This window comes from Manis pentadactyla, chromosome 3, assembly GCF_030020395.1.
Source record: "Manis pentadactyla isolate mManPen7 chromosome 3, mManPen7.hap1, whole genome shotgun sequence".
Classification (NCBI taxonomy): Eukaryota; Metazoa; Chordata; class Mammalia; order Pholidota; family Manidae; genus Manis; species Manis pentadactyla.
The window spans coordinates 204,840,394-204,863,647 of record NC_080021.1 but is presented as its reverse complement, the minus strand read 5'-3'; the positions used below and the strand labels follow the sequence as shown (position 1 = coordinate 204,863,647).

General features: G+C 45.4%; 1 protein-coding gene across 4 annotated transcripts in view; it reads left to right on the top strand.

Moving 5' to 3' along the window:
• ASTN2 (astrotactin 2) overlaps positions 1 to 23,254 on the top strand; it is an 821,466-nt gene that overhangs the window by 173,454 nt on the left and 624,758 nt on the right. For all 4 annotated transcript variants that reach the window (XM_036915513.2, XM_057498978.1, XM_036915512.2 and 1 more), the window contains exon 3: positions 10,038 to 10,422. In XM_036915513.2, the coding sequence (XP_036771408.2) occupies positions 10,038 to 10,422 (385 nt within the window). The remainder of the gene's footprint in view (positions 1 to 10,037; positions 10,423 to 23,254) is intronic.

Sequence of the window (23,254 nt, the reverse complement as noted above, 5' to 3'; positions counted from 1 at the left end):
CAATTCCCTTCACTGCCTCCCACCGCAGAGATGCAACGAATGCATAATGAGGACTGCTTGATGTCTTTGGTGCACAGACTTGATTAAGGACGGCCTCCAGGGCCACTCAGAGTGGTGGGAGGGTATTTGGCAGACAGAGCATGAGTCACTGAGGGGCCCAGAAGGTGGTATTTAACGCAGCTAGAGATAGCAGGTTTCAGAAAGGCTTGTTGAGATCTCATGACCTAAAAGCTGAGGATTAAAGGACTAGACAAACAAGTTGGGGAAGGTATTTCCAGCAGAGTGAGCAGCATGAGCAAAAGCACAGATGCATGAGATGGTGTGAGTTACATGGGACATTTAAGTGGTGTGGTGTGGCGCATGCATCTGTAGTTGTAATAGGAGGCAGGATGTCATAAAAATATGTATGTTTCATCTGTTCAGAAATGCTTTCATGTTTGCCTTTGCCTTTCTAAGCTAGAATATTGGAATTGGAATGATTGTTAGAAACCATCCAGTTTCACCTATTCACCCCAGAGAAGGGAAGGGCAGAATGGTCAAGGCCACATTGCTTAGAACCTGTAGCAAAGCAGGTGTGATGATGGGAATGCGGTTGGAAAGCTGTACAGAGACTCATATTGTAGTGGATGGGAATTGGTGGCTTTATCACTACCTTGGATCTATTTTCAGGGTCTGAGGCTTTAGATCAATAAGGATGCTAATATTTCCTGAGACCCACTATTTGCAAGCCACTGTGCTAAATGTGTTCTATAATGCAGTCTCACCTAATCCTCCCCAAACCCACTCAGGTAGATGTTAATAACCCAATTTACAGAAGAAAAAACTGAGGAAGTACAAGTGAGAAGCCCAAAGACACTCAGCGGACAGGTAGTAGAACCGTCACTACAGTCCGTGTTGTTCTGACTCATGGGCAAGCGCTGGTGTCCCAGTGTTCGATAGTTTTCCCCCCGATTAATTTGCACAGGGTTCAGAATGATCTCCCAGGATTTGGGCCCCATTCTGATATGCTCTAGAGATGATTGAGAAAGGTTGAACTGGGTGGGGAATGAATATATTCCCGAGAATTGCTACGTTTTTACTTTATTTCCTTGGCATTATCTTGGGAAATAAACTAGTGTCTGTATTATAAGTAGATGATTAGTTTAAAAGAAAAATGCTTCATTTACTATAATGGGACTTCCTTAAATAGGTCACCCTATATCTGTCTAGAGGCAAAGAGATAACTATAGATAAATGTAGCTAACTAAAGACATATAAAAGTGGTTTGAGTCTTTTTATATGTACAAATATATACATACATGCATATATAAGCAAATCCTTATCTGTTGTAAATTTATCTTCCCCTAATTATTCACACTAGTAAACTTACCTCTTCATTTAATTATGTACTGGGATCTTTTATAACCTCCTGGGAGCTTACCCATAAAAAAATTAGCATTAGATAGAGTCCCCTCTCATCCAATGACAGAATCTTCACCTCAATGACATTGTTGGTACCTTCCTTCTCCCCCTTTCCTGCCACTCAAACACCAAGTCTTCCCAGCCTGTGGAGTGTGTCTTATTTCTACCCCATCTGCTAAGCCACTATGGCCTAATTTTGGGTCTCATCACCTCTTTCTTAGACCAGGACTTCCTCAGTCTTGCACTATTGCCCTTTGGGGCAAGATAATTCTTTGTCATATGTGGCTGTCCCATGCATGGGGTTGCACATAGATTCTCTGGCCTCTACCCTCTAAATGCCAGTAGCATCCTCTCCCCAGTCATGACAGCCAAAAATATCTCCATTATCAAGTGTCTCCTGGGTTGCGGGTGGGCAGCAAAATTGCCACCAGTTGAGAAATGCTGTCCTAGAAGGTGGTTAACAGCTACCGCAGGGGTCCCTCTGTTTCCAGACTCCCCATCTCATCCATTCAATGTGATCTTTCCACCTTGTTGCTTTAAAAAAAGAAATCTCTGGATCCTGTATACCTAAAGCATGAGCATGCCTCCTGCAATATGATTCTCACCTGTGCTATCATCTTAATCTCCCTTGAGGTCCCGTGGACAAATCCAGCCCCTGAGAGAGTGAGCCTGCAGTTTACTGGAAAGTCTCTTGGCTTGGAGGCCTTATCCTATATTTTGCACCTTCTTGGGTCTTCTCAAGCAAGTTTATCTTCTGAGCCCTCACTCTTTCATCTGTGCAAGGGGTGTGATAATTATAAGCATCAAACTCTGATACAAGGTAGAAAAAGCTAGAGCTCCTTAAGTGAGTGTTAAGATGAAATGTTGTGAGAATTCAGAGGATCAAGAGGTTCCTTCTGGCTGAACTGGAGGGGGCATATCCTAGAAAAGTTTACCGCAGAGATTGCATTGAAGTTAGCCTTGAAATCTGGGTGGTATTTGGACATGCAGATGTGGGGGTGAGGAATAACAGCGAAGGCAGCATTCCCGGCAGAGGATATGGCTTGGGCAGAAATCTCAGGACATTCTCTAGAAACATGGAAAGTTTCCACATAGTCAGACACACATCACTGCTCTTCCTCCATAGTAAGCGCTTGGTAGGGTTGATTGCATGGATGGATGAAGCATATATTTTGAGAAAGATACCTCAAAAGCATATATTTTGACTATATATTAACTATACTTCAGTAAAAATATATATATACACACAGACACACACACACATCAACAACAACTACACAAAAGCATGTATTTGAGATGAGGTTACCCACAAAGATGGGGGCCTGGTTGACAAGAACTTGAACTGCCGAATCACAGGACTTTCTGGCTTGGTGTGGAGGGAGGGACTCTGTTTCCAGCTGTGCCTGGGCTGTGGTAGGGAAGATGGATTGAAAATAGGGCAGGGGGAACAGAGCCTGGGAGATCAGCCAGAGTGCATTAAAATGATCACCATGAAAGGCACGGCGATTGGGACCTAGTGCAGTCATAGACAGAAAGGGAAGGTGGTGGGAGCTGTTTTGTAGACCACACTATCAGGATTCACATGCTTTTTCAGCAGTTTGTGGGGGTACTGGCTGCATGTTCTTCTTCTAGTACTAGTTTAGGGTGTTGTGTGAATTTGGTCACATCCATTCTCCCTGAACTTCAGTTTCCTTATGTGTAACACCAAGGGTCTGGACAATATTCTAGTAATCTCTGCAGCCTAAATATAGACTGAGGCCTGAATGGAGAATTCCCAGAGAACTTGGAGCCCTTTTCTTGCTTTGTCACTCGGCAAATGGCCAAGAGAATACCCAGTGGATCGTCAGTCTTCAGCCATTCTGGGGCTGGCTGTCGAGACCAGACACAAGTGACGAGAAGAGAAGGACATTACTTGGGAGAATATGCATGTTCACAGCTCTGAGGATTAAAGGCCCATGTTCTTATCACTGCTGAACAGAGTATTATAAATCCAGTCTTAGAATACCAAATCCCCTTGCAGCTTGGCCATTGTGAGGGAATATTAAAAAGGCCAGAGACAGAAATAATCAGTTTCCTAACGACACATTGTCAAATAAAGCATTCCTCACATTACCCCTTTCTTTCCTGTCTCTGGCTCCTTCTCCCATGCCTGGATATTTTAACATGAAGAAAAGATTAAAAGGAAGCCAGGCTGACTGGAGTTCTAAGTGTGACTTTTCAGAAGGCTTTTTCAGTGGGGTAGTTTGGGGGCATCTTTTATTTTTCATCTCTACATATTTTTTAGTGTTTGATATTGTATATGTAAGCAAACCAGCTGGAGGCCCTCGCTTTGGGATACAGGCAGAATAGCGAAGAGGGAATGTGTGAGGTTTGATCCGGCGCTCTGTGGATGCTGGGGTCAAAGCTGCTACGGGGTCTGTAAGATTTAAATTCTTCTCGCATCTCCTGTCAAGATTTAGGCTTCTACCTGTTTACTAAACACCTTCTCTGGGCCAACCACTACATCTTAGGCTGGGTAACTGGTAAAGGTAAATGGCAGCTCAGGACCTAGAGTGGGAAAATGGTCAACCAGATGACTGTATTGTAGCAGCACAGCCAGTTGAGGACATGCTCTCCAAGCTGAGATGGCTGGGTGAGTCGAGATGGGCAGATAAGGAGGAGTATATTGGTTTCCCAGGGCTACAATTACAAATTACCATAAACTGGGGTTGTGGGGGGAGGGGCCGTAAAACAAAAGAAATGTATTAGCTCACAGTTCAGGCCAGGAGCCCCAGATCAAGATGTCAGCAGGGTTTTTTCATTCTGGGGGCTCTGAGGGAAAATCTGTCCCATGTCTCCCAGTAGCTTCTGATGGTTGCTAGGAATCCTGGGTGCTCCTGAGCTTGCAGTGTTCTAGTCTGACTCCATCTTCACGTGGTCTTTCTCTGTCTCTCTGTGTGTCTCTTTTTAGAAGGATGCCAGTCATGGGATTTAGAGCCCACCCAATCCAGTATGACCTCATATTAACCAATGACAACTGCAAAGACCCTATTTTCAAATAAGATCGCATTCTGAGGGTCCTGGGGGTCATCAGTCAAACCACTACAGGGAGTGAGTAAGGCTCTGGGCTGAGGGAGCAGCCGGCATGGAAGACCTCAGAGCATCACACTTGGGAAAATGCTAATCTCCCAGTGTGGCTCCAGGACAGGGTCCCAGGTAGGACTCACAGGATGCTGGGGCATGAGAAGGAAGCTGGCACCCTTGGGGGCCAGGCTGGACATCTGGACATTATTCTGTGGGTCCTTGGGGGCCAGGAAAGGGTCTTAAGCAAGGGGGAGGACTGTGGAATGATTTGGTTTAGGAAATAGGAATAGAGAGGCTGAAGCAATGAGGCGGGCATTTGTAGACTTTTGTGGTGCCAGACCTTTTATTGTCTTGTTTAATCCTTAGCATGACTTTTCACATTAGGAAAATCAGCAAAATTTATAGCTGAGCCTGTTGCAGTCCAAGGAGGTAAACTATCAGCCAGCTGGTCACACAGCCAACAAGAAGCAGGCATATGGTCCATATACTCCCCGATAAGTCCAGTTTCCACATGACGCTGATCTGCCCTCAGCATCGCCCACTCTCACCCTTGTCTGACTCTATTGGGCGATCTGAGACTCACTGTCAGTAATAGAACAGGAGGAGTGAGCTGATGCTGCTCTGGGGGGACTCCTGGTAAGGGAAGGTTCCATGTGAGATGTGGATGCACCTTCCTTCTACCATCTCTTTCCTCCATTCTGCCTGGTGGCTTAGTGAAATCCTTAGACCTCTAAGAACAAGATAGAACTAACCACCCCAAGACCTGTACTGCTTGCAGTCTTACAAAAACCAACCCCTAACTAACACACTGGCATTTTTATTTCTAGAAATCGCTGCCACTTCTCTAACCTGTTTGTCCTGGGCTGCCCAAGAGTAAACACAGTCCAACTCCAGTTTGGCATCTGGTCATGCCTGAGACCAGCAGGGCCTCAGCTTTCCACCCCTCTACCTTGGCCTCTTCATAACTTGCTTTCTAAAAGGTCTCAGCCTTTCTCTATGTCCTCTTCTCCCTCTTGGGCTCCCCTCTGGCCCTGCAGTGTTCTCTCCACAGCTTGTGATTTCTCCTGGTGTGTAGCCTCAGTGGCAGGATGCTCTGGGCCTGCTCACTTTTCCAGCAATGGCTTCTGCCTTCCGTCTGCTTGCCCTGGTGAAGGAAGCCCATAAACCAGCGTGAGTGCAGCTCTGTGTGTATGGATAGTACGGCGTCCTGGGCATGCAGGTTTTAGCTTCTCCTTGACTCTGTTACTCATCTCGCTTCTTTGCGCGAAATGTCCCACCAGAACAGAGGTGGCCGAAGGTTCTTTTCAGCTCCTTTGCTTGTGCACAGCACCCCTCAGTATGTAAGGGCTATCACAGCAGAGCTCAAATTTGATTTCACAACAACCTTGGGGGGATACCATGAATCTGTTTATCACAGGTTTACCACATGCCAGGCACCAAGTGCAGCACCCCACATCCATGGGCTCATGTTACCTCCTTCTATAAGTATGGTTTTTAAGCCAATTTTATGGGGTCAGAAAATTGCGATTCAGAGATTGAGTCCTTTATTCAAGATGGCCTAGCTTATACATGGTGGCATGAGATTTTAAAGAACTCTTTCTGACCCCTAGTCTTTGCCCTTACATACTGTGCCCTTCCCAGTATCTCCAAGTTCAATTAACAGATGAGTCAGCTGAGGGTTTCAAGGTGAACCTGGATAATTTGAAGTGACTCAGTGAGTAAACTTGAATCCAGGATCATTTTTCCTGCATGCTCAGAGCCTGTCCCCAATTTCTTGTACTCCACTACCTTTTCAGGCTCTGGGAACATAGAGCATGTTGGACGGATGCTTGTAACATAAATAATAAATAATATAAATAATCCAAGCTGCTGCCGTGTTTTGAGTGAGGTGCTCTGAACCCTTTCAGAGCCCTGCCCGGGGACATCTGTTTCAGTAAGGTCAGTGGCATAGTAACCCCTCTAATTCTGGAATTCTCACTTGGCCAAGTTTTCACAATTAAATTTCAATCTATATTAGAAGCCACATGGTTGGTGGCTCAGCTGAGGCTGGGGGAACAGAGGCCAAGGCAAATGGGGAGCCTGTACCCCAACAGGAGGGCCAGACCCACCTGCTTGGGCTCATATCAGATGCTAATGCCTGTGGCTAGAGAATCAGTGGATCATTAAGCTAAAGGGAATCTGAAGCTCAGTCCCCATCAGAGTAGGGCAAGGGAGTGGGTGGTGTGCCTCTGCTCCACCTTCTGGAAGTTTCCTGTACTGGGCTATCACCTGAAATTGCCTAGGTAATGTGAGGAGGCAGACACAAGGCTAGGCAGTGGCTAATTAGGCCTTTGAGGCTGCTGTCCTCTTCCACGCCAGACTGACTGGGCAGCCATGCTGTAGTTTGAATCCCAGGTGCCCTGCCTTGGGTAACGGACCCCTTGTCTCTCTGCCTCAGTTTCCTCACTTAACCTAGGACAGTGATGCCTGGCATGCACGGTTGTAATGGTAAATGACAGAGCATTTCTGAAGTGTTTGGTCCAGATTGAGCAGGATTTGGGGACTCAAGACAAGTTTTGCAGAACAGGCATTCAGGGCCAGGAGGAGAAATCATCCATCCCTTCATTCCTTTATGTATTCATGGAGCATTAAATATACACCTGCTGAATGCTGTTGGCATTAGCAACAGATAACAACCTGAGTGGTTACCATGTGCCCCACACTGCACTAAAGACACACATTGTATTTAGCCTCACAATGACCCAGTAACATAACACTGTGAATACTGCCCTTATTTAACCAATGACAAAATCAAGGCTCTGAAAGATAAAGTGACCTATTCAAGGTGGCACAGCCTGTAAGTATTACACCCTGGACTAAACCTGCATCACTCTAAAGCTAGCTCTTAGCTGCTAACTGCTGGAGGGCTCTGGAGGCAAAAGAGGGGTCTTCCTGCCTTCCAGGAGCACCCAGTGTGGGTTTGTGAGCTGACTGAAGATGGGGGGTGGGTAGCGGTGACCAGGGCGGGTTGGGAGGCAGTGGGGCCAGGAAGGTGGGGTGGCAGTTGCACAAGAGTTCTCTGTTGAGGCTGGTCTTGGTTTGGGTGATATGCCATGTTCATATGAGTGTCAAACACCCATTATCAAGGTGAGAAGGGGCTGGGGACCAGGCAGGGCCTCTGACCCGCACAGCAAGTGAGAGCATGAGAAGACAGAGGGCTGGGTCCGGCAGGCAGACTTTGCAAGGTCATCAGTGGACCAAGTTAAAAGCTGCTTTGAAGAGTCAGCCTCAAGATGTGCCCACTGAAACCTGGATTTGAAAGGAACGTTTTCCGTTCTCCTTCTCGGAATTCCCTCTGTCTTCACGTGCTTTCACCCTCTTTCCCATGTTTCCTCTCCTCTGTTCGCTCTGAGAAACCCTGTATCAAGTAGCCAGTGGCTGTATAATGAGCAGCTGGTTTCCAGTCTCCTCTCTCCACATCCTTTGCACCGTTGGACCAAAACCCATGTGACTTCAAGCAGTTTACTTAATCCCACTGAACCACCTGTTCCTCATTTCATTTACGGAACAGAACCTATGTTCTCTGTCACACAGGGTTGCCTTGAAGTTTGTAATGAAATAGAGTAACATGAAGTCATACAGTAAGGAAGGGCCTGCTGTGGTTTTATCAAGGGTTAGTGCTCTTCCTGCCTGCTTCCTCTCTTCACCCACCTTTCCTCTGATCTCTTTCCTTCTAAGTCCTCCCTCCCTCCCTCTGTCTCCTTCCTTTCTGATCTCTGATGTAAGAAGCCCACAAGTAATAACCATGTTACAGATGATTTCTAGGCACAGTGCTATCACTAATGTTTGTTCTATGGAGGGAAAAAGGATCTGTCATGTCTTGGTGGAGCTCCAGAGGTGATCAACTATACCCACATAGCCGTGTTACACATACTTGACAGATCACACACATGTGCATACACATATAGATAAATACATATACTTAAAGCTTTCTTTGGTTAGTATACTGGTCTTAAGTTCTGATATCCAAAGAAACCTTCCTCAGCCATACCTGTGTACCTGGCCACCTCCTAGCTCACCTACCCAACCCCTCCCTGCACAGAGGTGATGAATTCTAGCCGAGGAAGCTGAGGGCCTTGCAAAAAAGAACTCAGTGGTTTCCCAATACCCTTAGCAGGGTAGCAAGAGCATTTTGGTAAATAACGTTCCTCTTGGGCTAAACAGGTATCCTTAACAGCAGTCACCCCCACCCTTGCGCCAGGATAATGTATCCATCTATCATTTTCGTTAGATGTTATACGAGTAATTATCAGAAGTTGTCCTTGCCTTGAATGAGATCATGGTCAAGGAAGAGCAATCAACCACATGGTGGTGATTGAAAGAATATAGGTGTTAGAGGTAAAGAATAAAACCAAGCAAACACACAAAGAATAAGGCTCAGCTCTTGCTCTGCTGCCCACCATCTGACTTTCTGAGCCTCTTGATTTCCTCACCCCTCTGCCCGGTACAGCAAGGGTGATCCTTCCCAACTCTCGGGAGTTCACAGCAGGGACTCAACAAAGTGGCCTCTAGGCTCCCAGACATAAAGCCCAAAGCGTCATGAGGCAAGGTAACTGAGGGGGGCCTACCCCGGTTCTTGGGAGATGTTTCTGCTGCAGAGTAAATAAAGGGAGGCAAGGAGAATGCGGACCTTCCACCTCAAACCCTCGGCAGGACACAGACATATTCTACAAATACTCCTGCTCTTGCAGAACTCACAGAGCAGGGTTATTCATGATCTCATGGCTCATGTTAAGATGCGTTCACAAGCATTTTAGCCTGTTGCAGTTTAAGGTATGGCTCAATCAAATATTTACCAGCTGGACGTCCTGAAGAAAAATAAACTTCAGGTTACCTTAAACTTATGAATAAAGGAACCTCAGAAAGGTGCATATTTTCATTCATTCATTCAACAAATATTTATGAGACAACTACTTTGTCCCAGGCTCCTTTTTGGGAATCAGACATTAAAAGATGAATGTTTCTGACAATGAAGAAAATGTAGACTATGCAGAAATTATACTTGACTTAATTATGCTGTCTTAGTCTTTCTTCTAACCTGCTGCAAATATATCTCCTGATCCTTCAGTGGAACTCATTCTAGAGATTAGGAAATGGGACCAAGAGAGTGTGAGCAAATGTCCTGGGGCCACTCAGCCGGTGGGAGGCAAAGTAGAGATTCAGATGCTTGCCTGTGTGAAGCCACAGCCCTGGCTCTTCCCAACATTTAGCAGGCTGCGCTGCTCTGGCATGACCATTGTCCGTCTCCTTTGCAACTCATGGAAACCTTATGAAGGAGGAAGGGCAGGGATTCTTACTCACCCTTGTCATGTGAAAAGCAAGGCCCAGAGAAGTCAAACAGATTTCCAAAGGTCACACAGTTTGTTGGTGAGAAAGCCAGGTTTGAAAACAGCGTGTCTCAAAGCCATGGCGGGTGGCTTGGAGGCTTTAGGAGGCGCACCTGGGGTCTGCACTGAGTGGTGACTGGGAAGCCGCCCGTGGCCCCCAGAGCAGGGGCCCATTCGCTTGTCCTTGTCCTTGTCCCTCTGCTCCAGGGCGGCCTCATCGCACTGCTGCTGATGCTGTTGGGTCTCACGGTGGCGCTGTTCGCCCAGAGGCGCTGGCAGAAGCGGCGCCGCGTCCCGCAGAAGAGCGCGAGCACGGAGGCCACCCACGAGATCCACTACATCCCGTCGGTGCTGCTGGGGCCGCAGGCCCGGGAAGGCTTCCGCTCCTCGCGGCGGCAGGCCCACGGCTCCGTCATCGGCGTGCCCATCCGGGAGACCCCCATCCTGGATGACTACGACTGCGAGGAGGAGGAGGACCCGCCCCGGCGCGCCAACCACGTCTCCCGCGAGGACGAGTTCGGCAGCCAGGTGACCCACGCCCTGGACAGTCTGGGCCGACCAGGGGAAGAGAAAGGGGACTTCGAGAAGAAAGGTGAGTCCTGTTTGGTGCCCACCACCTTCTGGGAGGCGTTCTGGGAGCTGCGGGGAGGCGCAGAGCCTGGGTATTTGGGGACACAGACGGCATCTTCTGGGCTAAGCCACTTCGGGTTTCGGGGCCACCTCTCTGCGGGGTTCGCAGAGTTTACCTTTTCTGGTTCTAAAATAGTGGTGGGAGAAACGAGAGTGTCAGTGTTCCTGATTGGAGTTTTGAGGAGCATCAGAAGCCATGTAGTCCAGTATCTCTCCAGGGTCTCCTGTCTAACTACACAGGGGGAAGCTTGTACCCTTTCTAGACACTACTCTCAGGAGGCTTTTCCTTACACTGAGTTGAAATCTGTTTCCCTGGCCCTCTGTGTCCACAAAGAAAGTCAACCTGATCTTGCTCCTCCAAGGTGGCTCTTGAGAAATCTGACTACAGAAAAAAAACAGGTTCCTCCGTACCTTCTAGAAATCAACCTAAATAAACAGTCCATTTTCTTTCACTAGATTTATGTGACATGTTTTTTAGACATTTCACCATCCTGGCACTGTCCTTTAGATGGCGATTCTACCTTTTCATGTCCTGTAGTGTGGCGCCAGAACTGACTGTCCACTCCCCTTGCTGAGCAGAGTTGGGACTTTGACCTTACTTTCCCAGTTGTTAATGCTTCTGTCGATGCAGCCAGAGATCATGGTGGCTTTGTGCAACTTTGCTGGCTCATACTGTACTTCATGATTATGAAAACTGCTCACTTGTTTGCAAAGACCCCATTACTTTTGTTCTATTGGAGGCCAGTCGATTATTTGGACACAGCACGGGATGTGTTCATTTTGTGTTTATCAAGTGTCTGTAGCTCCACGTTGTTTGTAGATGGAATTTGGCTATTGTCCTTTAGATAAACACTACAAAGGTACCATTCTGCTTTTTTCTCCTCATTGTCTTTGTGAGGCTGGCGATAATGATGGGATGGAGTTTTGGCCTGGAGATCCCAGTTTTGACACTGACTCACTCCTTTTTGTGAGCTGAGAGGAACCCTCACTGCTTAGCGCAGCCCTGGAGCTTAGAGTCTACTTCCTTCTCTTCTACTTCCGGGCCCTTCCTCTCAGACCCACCTTTCCACGATGCTCAGTGGGCAAATTGGACTTCTTAAGGGCTTCGTTAAGGGCTGAGTAAAAGGAGAAATGTTTGTCAAGCTTAGAAACCCAGGGAGGGGAGTCTATTTAGGACAGTGAGATAACTCTTTCATGGGGTGACCCGGGAATAGCCATGAGTTTTGTCAGGAGCGAACAGGTACTTAGAGCCTGGGGAGTCCATATAAAAGTAATCCCATAACCCTTTGAAATTGCAGCACTAAGGGCTGATCCATCCTGCACATTTCACACTTAGGATTGACCTGTAAATTCAAACCGCTCTATCACACTTGAGCTCTGTCAGCCTCTTTTTTTCAGTGTGGATCTGCAAATAATAGAGGGGGCAATCTGGAGCACAGAGAGAGAAAGTTTCATTACCAAGCAACAAATGTTTGGGTTCCCGGACTCCAAGATCGTTGAACTGAGAACGTCTGACATTCAGCTGATGCACACCCATGTTGCTGACCCTCTCTCTGTTGTTTTGTTTTGTTTTGTTTTGATTTTTACTTCCTGAAGTATAGTGGATATAAAATGTTAGTTTTATGCCCTTTGTCAAATACTGAACTTCTGTGCCAGTTGGGACGTAGCTTGCTGCCTGAGCCCACCCAACACCCTCTGCTGCCTGGCAGGCCCAGCCCCTCCCCAGGCACCCTGCTGAAGTCCCTACTGTCTAGGAAAAGGTAGTTTTAGAACACTACTCCAGTGTGAAAGCTGGCATCCTGTCTTTCCTGTGAGTGTCTTAGAAATGCTCAGGTGTTTTGAATATCACTGCTGCTACGCCTCGGCAGGTTGCTGAGAAGGTAGTCATGCCAACATGTGAATGCTCGTCACTGTGTTTGGTACATAACAGAAACTTGATACAATTACTTCCAATTCTCCTTGTCCATCCTGAATTTATGTTTCCTTTCCCTGAATATTATGCATGAAAGCTCAAGGAAATTAAAATGATGAATTTATCCCTTTATCCAGGGATAGGGTAGGGGATGTCAGAATGAATATTGGGTTTTCTTAATTTTGTTTTATTATTGTGAAAAATTGCATGCTCTTTGTAAGACAAGGGAAAGAGAGAGAGAGGCAGGCAGGCAGGCAGGCTGAGTTATATAAAGCAATAACTGAAAGTCTTACCCTTGTCTTTCTATCTTATCTAGCTGACAGGACCCAAAAACTAATCCTTGATAAGATAATAGTTTGATTTTATACTCTAGCATTTTCTGACATACACATGTATGGATATATATTTATATCCATATTATATATATATATATATATATATATATAAAATGTATGTATGTGTTATACATTTAAGTTACATACATACATATAAATTATATGCATACACATGTACATGTATTTGGTACTCAGATTATTTATATATACATATATATATTTACACTCAGATATACACTAATGGGACCATCTCAGCCAAATATGTCATTTTGCAGCAGTTTAATAGTTTACTAAACATTGTATGAAAGGCATCTTTCCATGTCACCATGCACACCTATCTTACTCATTTTGAAAGCTGTATAGGATCCCATAATGTGAACCTACCAGGTACACCAATATTTACTACCTCCTGTTGTTGACATTATCTCCTGTTCATACTGGCATTTTGAGGAATCAATAAGCATCTTGTACATACACACTTACACACACACACACATACACATTCTTGCTAAGTGTGAGGTTGTTTCTGTAAGATAGATGCTTAAAAGCAGAGGGTGATGAGTGTGTTAGAGGGTGATCATTACACATGTGTAATTAGTAATTACACATATGTAATTTGGTAAGTGTGGCTATGTTTATTCATTTTTTAAACTTGTTTCATACTCTTAAGGGGGGCTGCATATACTCCCTCATACAAATCTGCATAAACAACCACAGCCCCAGCACATTGAGGAGTCATATATTATCACGAACCCTTCTGATCTTTATGTAGTTGCCATCATTTTATATGTGCAATTTCTCTTTTGTTTTTTTTTTTCCAATTAACGTTGGTTCCAATTCTTTTGTTTGTCCAAAATCAGTCCTCACTGTTACCCTGAGAAATGATTCTTTTGGTGAAGTGATGCAGAATAAAAGCTCTTTTTTTACATTTGTTTGTTTTGCTCTCCTATTTCAGTTCAAGGCTTAGGGTGGAAGAAGAGAAGAGAAATGGCATCAAATGCCAGCAGGAGCCCCAGTGAGAGATGGGAAGGGGTCGCAGTCACTCCCCTATGGGGCCAGCAGGCTAAACCTGATTGTTGCTCAGGATCACAGGCCAGACAGTCTCAGAGTGACCGGGCCCCTTACTGGGAGGATGGAGAGGAGGCCTTTGATAGAGTCCCTGTAGGAACCCAGCTGCCATCCTGTTCATTATCCCAGGAGCCATGTGTAATTAGCCCTGAGTGGAAGGCCTATGGGAGGGTGGCTAGGAAACCAGTATGACTGCTCCTGATGACAGTTAACCTTTACTTAGTTATATATAAGTTATATAAAACAGTTATAACCACTGTTCTGAGGACTTCCCATGAATTAAGTCACACCTCACAATACTCTATGAGTCGTGTGCTAATATTGTCCCTACTCTGTGGAGCAGGAGACTGAAGCCAACAGTGTTTAAGTAACTTATCCAAGGTCACACAGCTGAAATGTGGCTGAGCCAGGTTAAAACCCTAGCACAAGAGCCATGGTGGCATGGGGCAGAGCTGGGATGGGAGCCCACTGCAATTCCCTGACTTCCATGATCCTTGGGCACGCACCCAGCTTTGCAATCCCAGGGGCAACTAGCCACTGTGAGCTTGCTTTGCCCACAAATCTGGGAAGAAAAATAGGAAATTAACACCTGTTCTCCAAGACAGGAGCTGTTACACAGTATTTCTGAGCTCCCATATTGGCAGAAGGGATTTTGCAACAGGAAAACCCCATTTTTGGAGTGTTTTGAGTGGTTCCCAGGGGCCCAGGGACCTCATGTTTGTTGTCGATAGAGAACTCTAGGGTGACAGAGAACTGAGAACCTGTTTATTAACTCACCCTTCTGACACCCCTGTGAATACCATGTAAATGTCCTCCTTGTGTAGCACTTCCCAAAATTTCAGAGCTCCTTTGTCCACAGGCTGGTAACCTCAGCACCAAGTCCTTAATAACCTTTTTTTCTGAACTGGACAAAATTTAATGCCTTACCTTAGTGTTCAGATTTCTTTGCAGAGGCTCCAGCCTGTGTTTTCACCACCTTCATCCTTGCCCATCTATCCCCTCTTTATGCCACGCCCCTCTGCCTGGCATCCCCAGAGCACCTCGTCCTCAGATACCTTCCTGCTTCCATGCCCACCCTCCTCACCCATTCTCCACACAGCAGCCATTCTTTTATGTCCCTTTGGTTGTAGCCAGTCCAAGCTTAAAGTTTTTCCAGAGTTCTCACTGCTGTTGGCCCTCACCTTTTATGCTCAAGTCACAGTACCTCCTCCTCTGTTCTTTAGACATGCGATGTTTCTACCACAGGCCCTTTGCATATGCCATGACTCTCTTTGCCTGGAAAAATCCTTCTCTTTCCCTCACCTGTCTGTTGTGCCTGAGTCCTTCTCATCATTCTAGTCTTAGCTTAAATCCCATTTTATCAGACAAAATTTTTTTCCTCTATGTGAGTTCTTCTCAGCTCTGTGTCTTCTATCAACTCTCCTGTTTGTTTTTATGATAGTATTTTTTATTATTTGGATTTATTTATTAAATATTTTAATCCTCTCACTAGACTCAGAGTTCCAGGAGATGGTGCATCAGGTCTCTTTAGTTTGTTCTGGGCCTAATAGAGTACCTGACATATGATAGGTATGGGATCAGTAGATGAAGGAATGGATGAATTGATGAAAGGATCTACAGATGTCACAGTGCCTTTCCACAGGCTGGTAAGCTCGGCATGGACTCCTTACTAACCTTTGTTCTGAACTGGACAAAACTGACTTGGTATTTTCAAAAAACTTATTTAGTATTTCAAAGCTTAGTATTCAAACTTAGATCTCCCCATCCATCTCATAAGAAATTATCATTATCAAAATTTAGAGATCATCTCAAAGCTATGTATCTAAAAGTAGTGGAGTCAGAATTTGAATGCAGCTTTGTCTGATTCCCAAACCCAAGAATGTTGTAAGGTTAGCACAACGTGCATTAATTCTGTCAATTTATTTGAGCAAGAAAGGTAAGAAGAGATGGGAGTAAGTCCTTTAGAGCAAGGTGTACCAAAAATGTTGAATACCATCCACAGTGAGAAATATATTTTGGACTCTGGGCACATACATGTATGGGAATATGTGTGTGCATGTCTCCAAAATAAGTTTTGCACAAGAATACTTATCTTTATTACATATGGCATGCTCTGATGTTTTCTATTCTTTTTATGTCATCTTTTTAATGCTTGTATGAACCCTGAATTGATTGCACAGCTTCTGAGTTCATGGTGACCTAAAGCTCAAAGACTTCTCAAGCCTCAGAGAGGCTGCATTGTGCTGGGAGACCCACAAGGGGACAGATCCCTGATCACTGGATCTGTGATCTCTTCCTGGAGGTGTTCCTTCCTAGGAGATCTGCAGGAGATAGTTCAGGGGACTCAAGGTGAGGTTTTGACGGAGGTACAGGAAATGTGAGATGTCATTGCCCATATGAGGGCTTTAAGTCTAACTCCTCCTGTCCTTGTGGCTAACCCATTAGAGTCTTTCACCCAACACTGTAGCCCACTGGTCCCATCATCTCTATACTTGCTCTTCAAACTGCTCAACTGGTTCTCCCAAAGGACCCTTTGTATCTCCTCCCTCTCTTTCCTTAGGACATGCTCTCTCCCACCCCTACCTTCCCAAAAGTTCCACCTCTGTGCTCTCTGCCTGGGAAACCCTACTCGTCCTTGAAGCCACGACTCAATACCTCTGCCTTCCCAGCTGTCCTGGAGCCCCAGATGGTGGTTCTCAAGAGGCTGGAGAAACTCACTTTCCTAGCATCAGCTCCCATTTGACGGTGTTGTTGCGAGGGCTACCTGGGGGCAAGAGGAAGGCAGAATGGGCAGACTGGCTTTAACCAGAGCAGGACTGTGTAGGCCCGAGGGCAGGAAGCCCCAAGATGTGCCACTTTGGCACGCAGACTATTTCAGAGCTGAAAACAATCAAAACCCAAAAGACAAAGAAACTTTGACACTCCCTGCCCCCAACTGCATAAAAAGAATTTATGTATATTTATAATATAACTTAGGGGTGGTAGACAAGGAGGAATGGGAGAAGATTTATTAAAAGTCCTGTGTCCCATTGTTTCTGTAAACATTTGTTTACCAAACATTTACTCTTCTATATTCCTGTGAATTGTTTCCCTTTTTCTTTGAAGTCTCAGACCCCGACCCCCTTCCTCTTAAAGGTTTAGGATGACACGTGTACCTCATTTTTCCTGATTGTCTTTGGAATCTCATGTGTGAGAAGTCCTATAAATAGGTAATTAAACTTCGTTTTGTCTTTTATCCTGTTAATCTGTCTCATGTAACTTTGACTCTTAGACCAGCTAGAACAACTTCAGGAGGTAGAGGAAATTTCTTCCTCCCTAATAACTGCTTTTAACTGGTTCACACATTGGAGTTCCATGTAAGATGAGTTTTGAAAGATGGGTTGTCCAGCATAATGAGAAGAAGAGTTTGGATATGACTTCCTTACACCAAACTGCCCTGGCTTCGTTTTACCGAATTGCCTCTCCCTTCTCCTTATTCAAAGCCATCTTTGGAGTGTGCACTGTAAAATGACCCAGAGGCGGTTCGGCATGCCTTCTGTCTCCCCTGCTCCTTCATCAATGGTCTGCGGAAACAGATGGGCTGACACTTGAGTCCTTACACCTTCATTTTGGTTCTCACTACCAGGCTTCTGTCAATTCACTTATTTACCAGACATTTACTGACTACCTACTATGTGCAAGACGCTGTGTTTCCTGCAGAAGATACAAAGCAAAATGGGAAATAGAGTTTCCTAGAAACTCAGTTTAGTGGGGTATAAAACAGTGATAACTGTTCTCTTTTATATAGTCCTTTAACATTTTTAGAATGGCTTCATAAACATTATTTGATCTCTGTTACTGAACCTCAGAGAACATAAATCACTCACCCCCATAACAAAGCAAGTTTAGTGGTGAAGCTGGACTTCAGGCCACATCTCTTGAGTTCAACACTCTTCATTTGCCATGCGGTATATATCCCTGCAGGGTCCTGAATATGCTTTGAATGTTATGACTTGTTACATCTACATTGCCCCCCACCTAGTCCTGAAGATCATAAATGCCTCATCTTTGGAAGTATTTAAACCAATCTAGGTAACCATTTGTCAAGAGTGGTGTTAATAGAGCTGGAGATTAGACACAATTAGAAGTGATCCCTTCTAATTCTCAGGTTGTAAAAATGGAACTCAATCTGTTTTCATTCCATTTTCTTCTTAGGACTTCTTAGAAAACAAAGAGGGCATATCTGCCGGAAAGGACCAGACCCTGACTCTACAGCAGAGCTTGTTCTGCTTTGATTTTTAAGTCCCTTCCTTCCTGGACACTGGCCCCGTGCCTACATACCCAGGCTCTGCAAGGCAAGAAGGAGCAATGCCTCTAACAGGCAGGAGCTCAGCATCCCCAGACAGCCATCCTCTGAGCTGTCTCCACACTCTGCAAAATAAGATACAGACAGAGATTTGTCATGGAATCACAAACAGGAATGTCACCAAAGCTGTCACCAGAGCCCCTTAAAATGTCACTTCCCAGCATTAATTGCCACGATAGCAAAACAAACGAGTGTTCTCTGAACATTTGCTCTTCGTTCCTCCTTCTTCACAGTCCTCTCCCTGTCTCCCTGCCCCCCTTTCTCCCTTCTCCCTCAGAGGCTCCTTCTGTTTGTCTCAGGGACCCTGGGGCACTCTGACTTGATTAGACTGTGCCCGGGGAGGCAGCCCCAGTGCACACTGACAGATGAGGGTGAAGGAGGTTTGATAAATGTCAGGGGCAGAAGGAACTGTTCCCTGATTGATCAGAGCTGGAGCAATTTCCCAGCAGTCAGGGGACTTCGCACCTCCTGTCCTGGCTTCCCTTGAAATGGCTGGAAATCACCCACTGGGGCCCGGACTGTTACAAAAATCATGTAGGCAGCTCAGCCTCACTGTCTCCCACAGGGTTTCAGCCTGCTTCTGGCTTCCATATCCTCGTCCACACTGGGGAATGAATAAGTCGCCATCTTTACCCACAAGTATGACCAATGTTTACTTTTCCTATGTTTTCTAATTATTAAAGTTATGTGTACTCACTGTAGAAAACTTAAAAAAATAAAGCATAAATTAGCCATTTTTAAAAACCCCTCATCAAATAGCCACAGTTTTCCTGATTTTTCTTTTCCCTTTTACATACTGAAAGTTGAAAATGTATTATTTTACATCTTATGTTTTACTTAAATATTGATGATAACATTTCAACACATTTATCATTCAATCTTATGATTATCTCACAGTTAATTGATGGGAACTTCAGTTGCTGCCAATTTTTTTCCTCTACTCTTTTGTGGTTATCAGCAACAAGCATTTCAGGGCTTGTAGCTCGGGGCCAGAGGTTGTTCCCAGCTCCAGGCAAGTTCACTCTGAATTTGCTGAGAGCAAAATATGGTAACAGAAAGTTGGTGAGGGTAAAAGGGTTTATACCAAGCTTTATTCTCATGGTGGCAGGTCAAGTGCTGGAGTCACATCTGCACCCAGCAAGTCCGGCTCCATCCCTGTCTCTTCTTGGCTCCAGCCTCTGCCTCCACTCGAGTCTCAGCCTTCACCTCCAGCCTCTGCTCTGCCCTAAGCACTGGGTGGAGTGCTTTATATAGCAACACAGACAATACTGGCTTATTGCCAATGTGTGTAAGCATTAGCCTAGCAGGCCAATTGCATCATCAAGTAGATTAGGGTCAGGTGAGGATCCTGGCCATAGGAACTTCCATTTTCCCTATAGGGCTAAATATAATATTAAATCATGATTATTGAAATGAAGGAGAAATAAAACAAAGAAGGGAACTAGGACCCCCAGGAAAGGCCTCACCGATGAGATGACATCTGAGGACAAATATGTAGTAGATGAGGAAGTAATCCATTCAGATATTTGAGGGAAGAATTTTTTAGGAGCTAGCACCCTGTGGCATCAGTGTGCTGGGAGTGTTCAAGGAATGAGGTAGTGTGCAAAGCATGAGGAAAAGAGCAAGAGAATAAATGGGGTCCCAGAGACATTGAAAAGAAGGTCATATAAAACCTGGGAGGTAAGGATATTGGCTTCTGCTGTGCATGAGATGAGAAGTCAGTGGAAAATGGGGAACAAATCTCTTACAAAGGTGGTGAGCAACTGGGGCCAAAATGAGAAGGAGGGACTTACGTGGTAACATTCAGAATGAAGGATACAGGGTTAGGACCCCAGGACAGAGATCTACTCAGGAATCTCATGGGTGGAATTCAGCTCTCAGATATGTTTTTGTTTTGTCTGCATAAAGAGTATGTTTTACTTTTTCGATTAAGTTGTCAATGTTTACAACTGAAAATATTTAACATCACAGTCCACATTTGTACTTCCCTTGATTAGTAGAGGTCCTGAGGACCTAGGTCTCCCAGTACTTGGCAGGAGCTTCGTGGGAGCACCACCCTTCCAAGGGCTTCTCCCCCCATTTCCACATGGACAGTTCTGACCCACGTCCTTCACCTAGATCCTCCCAGGCCCCTGGAGGCTCTTGAACTCAAAAGTTCTTACAAAGAAGGATACATTGAACCTTATGGGCTGAGCTGTGGGAAAAGGGAAGGCCACAGGAGTGAGAAATTTGTCTCCTATTTTGTTTCAAGGTGGGAGGGCATTAGGATCTCTAGGACCTTCTAGAAGACATGTATGTCCGCTCCTCATTGGTACAAGGAGAAGAGATGCTCTGTTTGGTGGCAGGTCAGGACTCCATTCTCTCTTCTCTCCAACTCCTTGAGTTTTTATGTTTCCAGCTAGAAAGGCCAGCAGCAGATCAGAGACCAAGAGACCTTTGAGAATTTCAATGGCAGAATATAAAGTTAAGAAGCCCAGCTTTCAAACCAGACACTCCTACAATTCACCAAGTGAGAAAACAAGCAAGTCAGCTCACACTGCTGGGACTCAGTCTTCTCACTTCTAAAATGGGATTGCTTTCGGCCAGATTCCTGGAGAATTAAAGGAGAATCTCTATGAAAAATACTCAGCACAGCACTCTGACTTCAGTTAACAGAAGCTGTTAGTTTGTCTGAAATGCCTGTTGTACTCAGCGAACAGGCACAGAGAGGAGAAGGGGGCTACCTGAGTTTCCGAAGCAGGTTAATTGAGAGAATGTGTGTGGGGGTTGTGGGGGGGCTCTAATACAGACAGTCTAACTTTCCAGCCAATGTCATTTTAACATTTCTACCACTTCATTTCTGAAGGGGTGTTTTTTTTTTTCCTATCTAAATCCCAGATGTAGACCTTGGTCCTGACATGTTGTATGAGATTACTATATGTGTATAAAATGAATGAATGAATCCCTGATGAGAAGGTTCTCTTTGCTCCCAAGAGGAGAGCTGCATGGGCAGCAGCTGTGCTGAGCTTGTCTGCCCACTGCATCCCCCCCACACCGTTGAGCAGTTGTTTTCTTTCTTTATGGCCCAGGGCCCTCTTTTTTTGTCTCCTCTGTAAGGCATTGCTCAGAAGGTGGTCTCCTGTCTGAAAGAATAAGGATGTCTGGACCTTTGTCCCCACTGTCTCAGGTACCGGACGGCAGAGACACCAGGATTATGAAAGCAGAATGAGCCTTGAGGGCGATCGCGGAGGCTCCAGGCTCCTGGGGGAACAGCACCCACAGACACTCAGGCACTCAGCTTACCCGCTGAACATGGAGAGAGAGGCCCCTGACCCGCATATGAACAGATGATCCCCACCAGGTACCTGGATCCTCCGTGGTCCTTAATGTGTGGCTGCCCTTACAGTCAGTAGCCCGTGGAGTCACTGCTCCTGGGCATTATTAACAAGTCAGACAGTCATTGTGTGCCCTTTCCTCTCTGCATTTTAAAGGGATGGTACATTAGGCTGGTTGTTTACTCTCTTCCGTGCATGTTTCCTATCTTGGAGTGAATACTGAACACAAAAGCACCCCTGTAGCTTGGCCAGGAGCCATTCTGTTGTAGGTGGTTAACATCCCCGGGAGGGGAGGATTCTAGTTTCTAAAGGGTTCTTGGCCACTAAGTTCCTGGAAATTCTGCAATGACATGAGAATGGGAGCTGGGCATCTTTCTCCCTTGACTTGGCTGTTCCATACCTGAGTAGAGACCAGTGATCAACAAAATGGAGACAACTGCCCTGCCGTTCCTCTCCACCACATGCTTCCCCAATGCTCTGCCCCCCATTTGCTACATGGCACCCCCCATCAGGCTGACTTTGGAAAAGTGCACACTTTGGAAAGGGTGATGGTCTTAACCTCTCTTTACTAGGAGATCTGGGTTAATTCATTCTAACCTTCTCTGCTCACTAATTTTGAAATCTTGAACTAGTCACTTCATTTCTCTAAGCTAGTAGTTCTCAAGCAGGGGTGACTTTGTCACCTCCACCCCCTTACCAGGCACATTAGACAATGTCTGGAGACATTTTTATTTGCCATGAGTGGGAAAAAAGTCCAGAATGCTACTGGTATCTTGTGGGTGGATGGTAGACACCCCACAATGTGTAGGCCAGCTCCTCTTAGTAAAGAATTACCCAGTTCAAAATGTCAATAGTCCCAAGGTTGAGAAACCCTGTTCCAAGCTTTAGTTGTCAAAGGGTAAAATGGAGATAACTGCTTCACAAGACTGTGGGGGAACCCAAAAATTATGGAGGTGACTTCTTTTTGCAAACTAATGCACTGTATAACATGGGATGTAATGTTATTGCTACATTATTATTTCTTTCACCATCATCTATACATATCTGTTTGGAGGGAGCTGCCTCTGAACCAGATGCATCACTGGTATTTCTCCATGGACAGCTCTTTGTCCTGTGTCTGCATATCTTATTCCTTCAGTCCTCTCAGGGCTTTCCTCCAATGTCATGTTGTCATCTAGATCCTCCCTGACCACCCCGCATAAAGTAGGACAATGTACACGATCATGTGCACGCACACCATGCCCTCTGCTCTCCTTTACTCCCTTTTTCTTCATAGCCTCTGTCACAATTTGACCCATTGTACATATTTGTGTATCTGTTGTCTGTCTCCCCTACCCCCAGGTGTTATGTCTGTTCAGTGTTGTATGCTTGTTGCTTAGAACGTTGCCTGGCATAGAGCAAACAACAAATAAATAACTTCTTGAATGAATGGACACATTGAATGAGTAAATGAATCCATGGATGACTGACAGTGAGTGTTTTCATTCAGCCTATTTGGGTATCAAAGAACCGGCTGTTTGGTTTAACTGACGAAGTTTACTTTTAGTTGCAATAGGAGAAATATTGGCATGCACAGATTAAGCTCCACGATCAGCCCTCAGTAAAGATTAACATAGTTAATCCTCAAAAGCAAGGGTTGGTGTGGGCAGTGCCAGTGATTGCCCCCTTTTTCAGAGAAGGCTGCCATTGCCAGGAGAGCTCAGGTAACTTCCCTGTTCTGTGCACCCGCTTTATGCCAAAGCCAGGATTTGTACCTGGTCTGGGTGAGCCTTAAAAGCTGGTGTCTCACCAATACCCTGCTGCATTTACTGTTGGTGAAC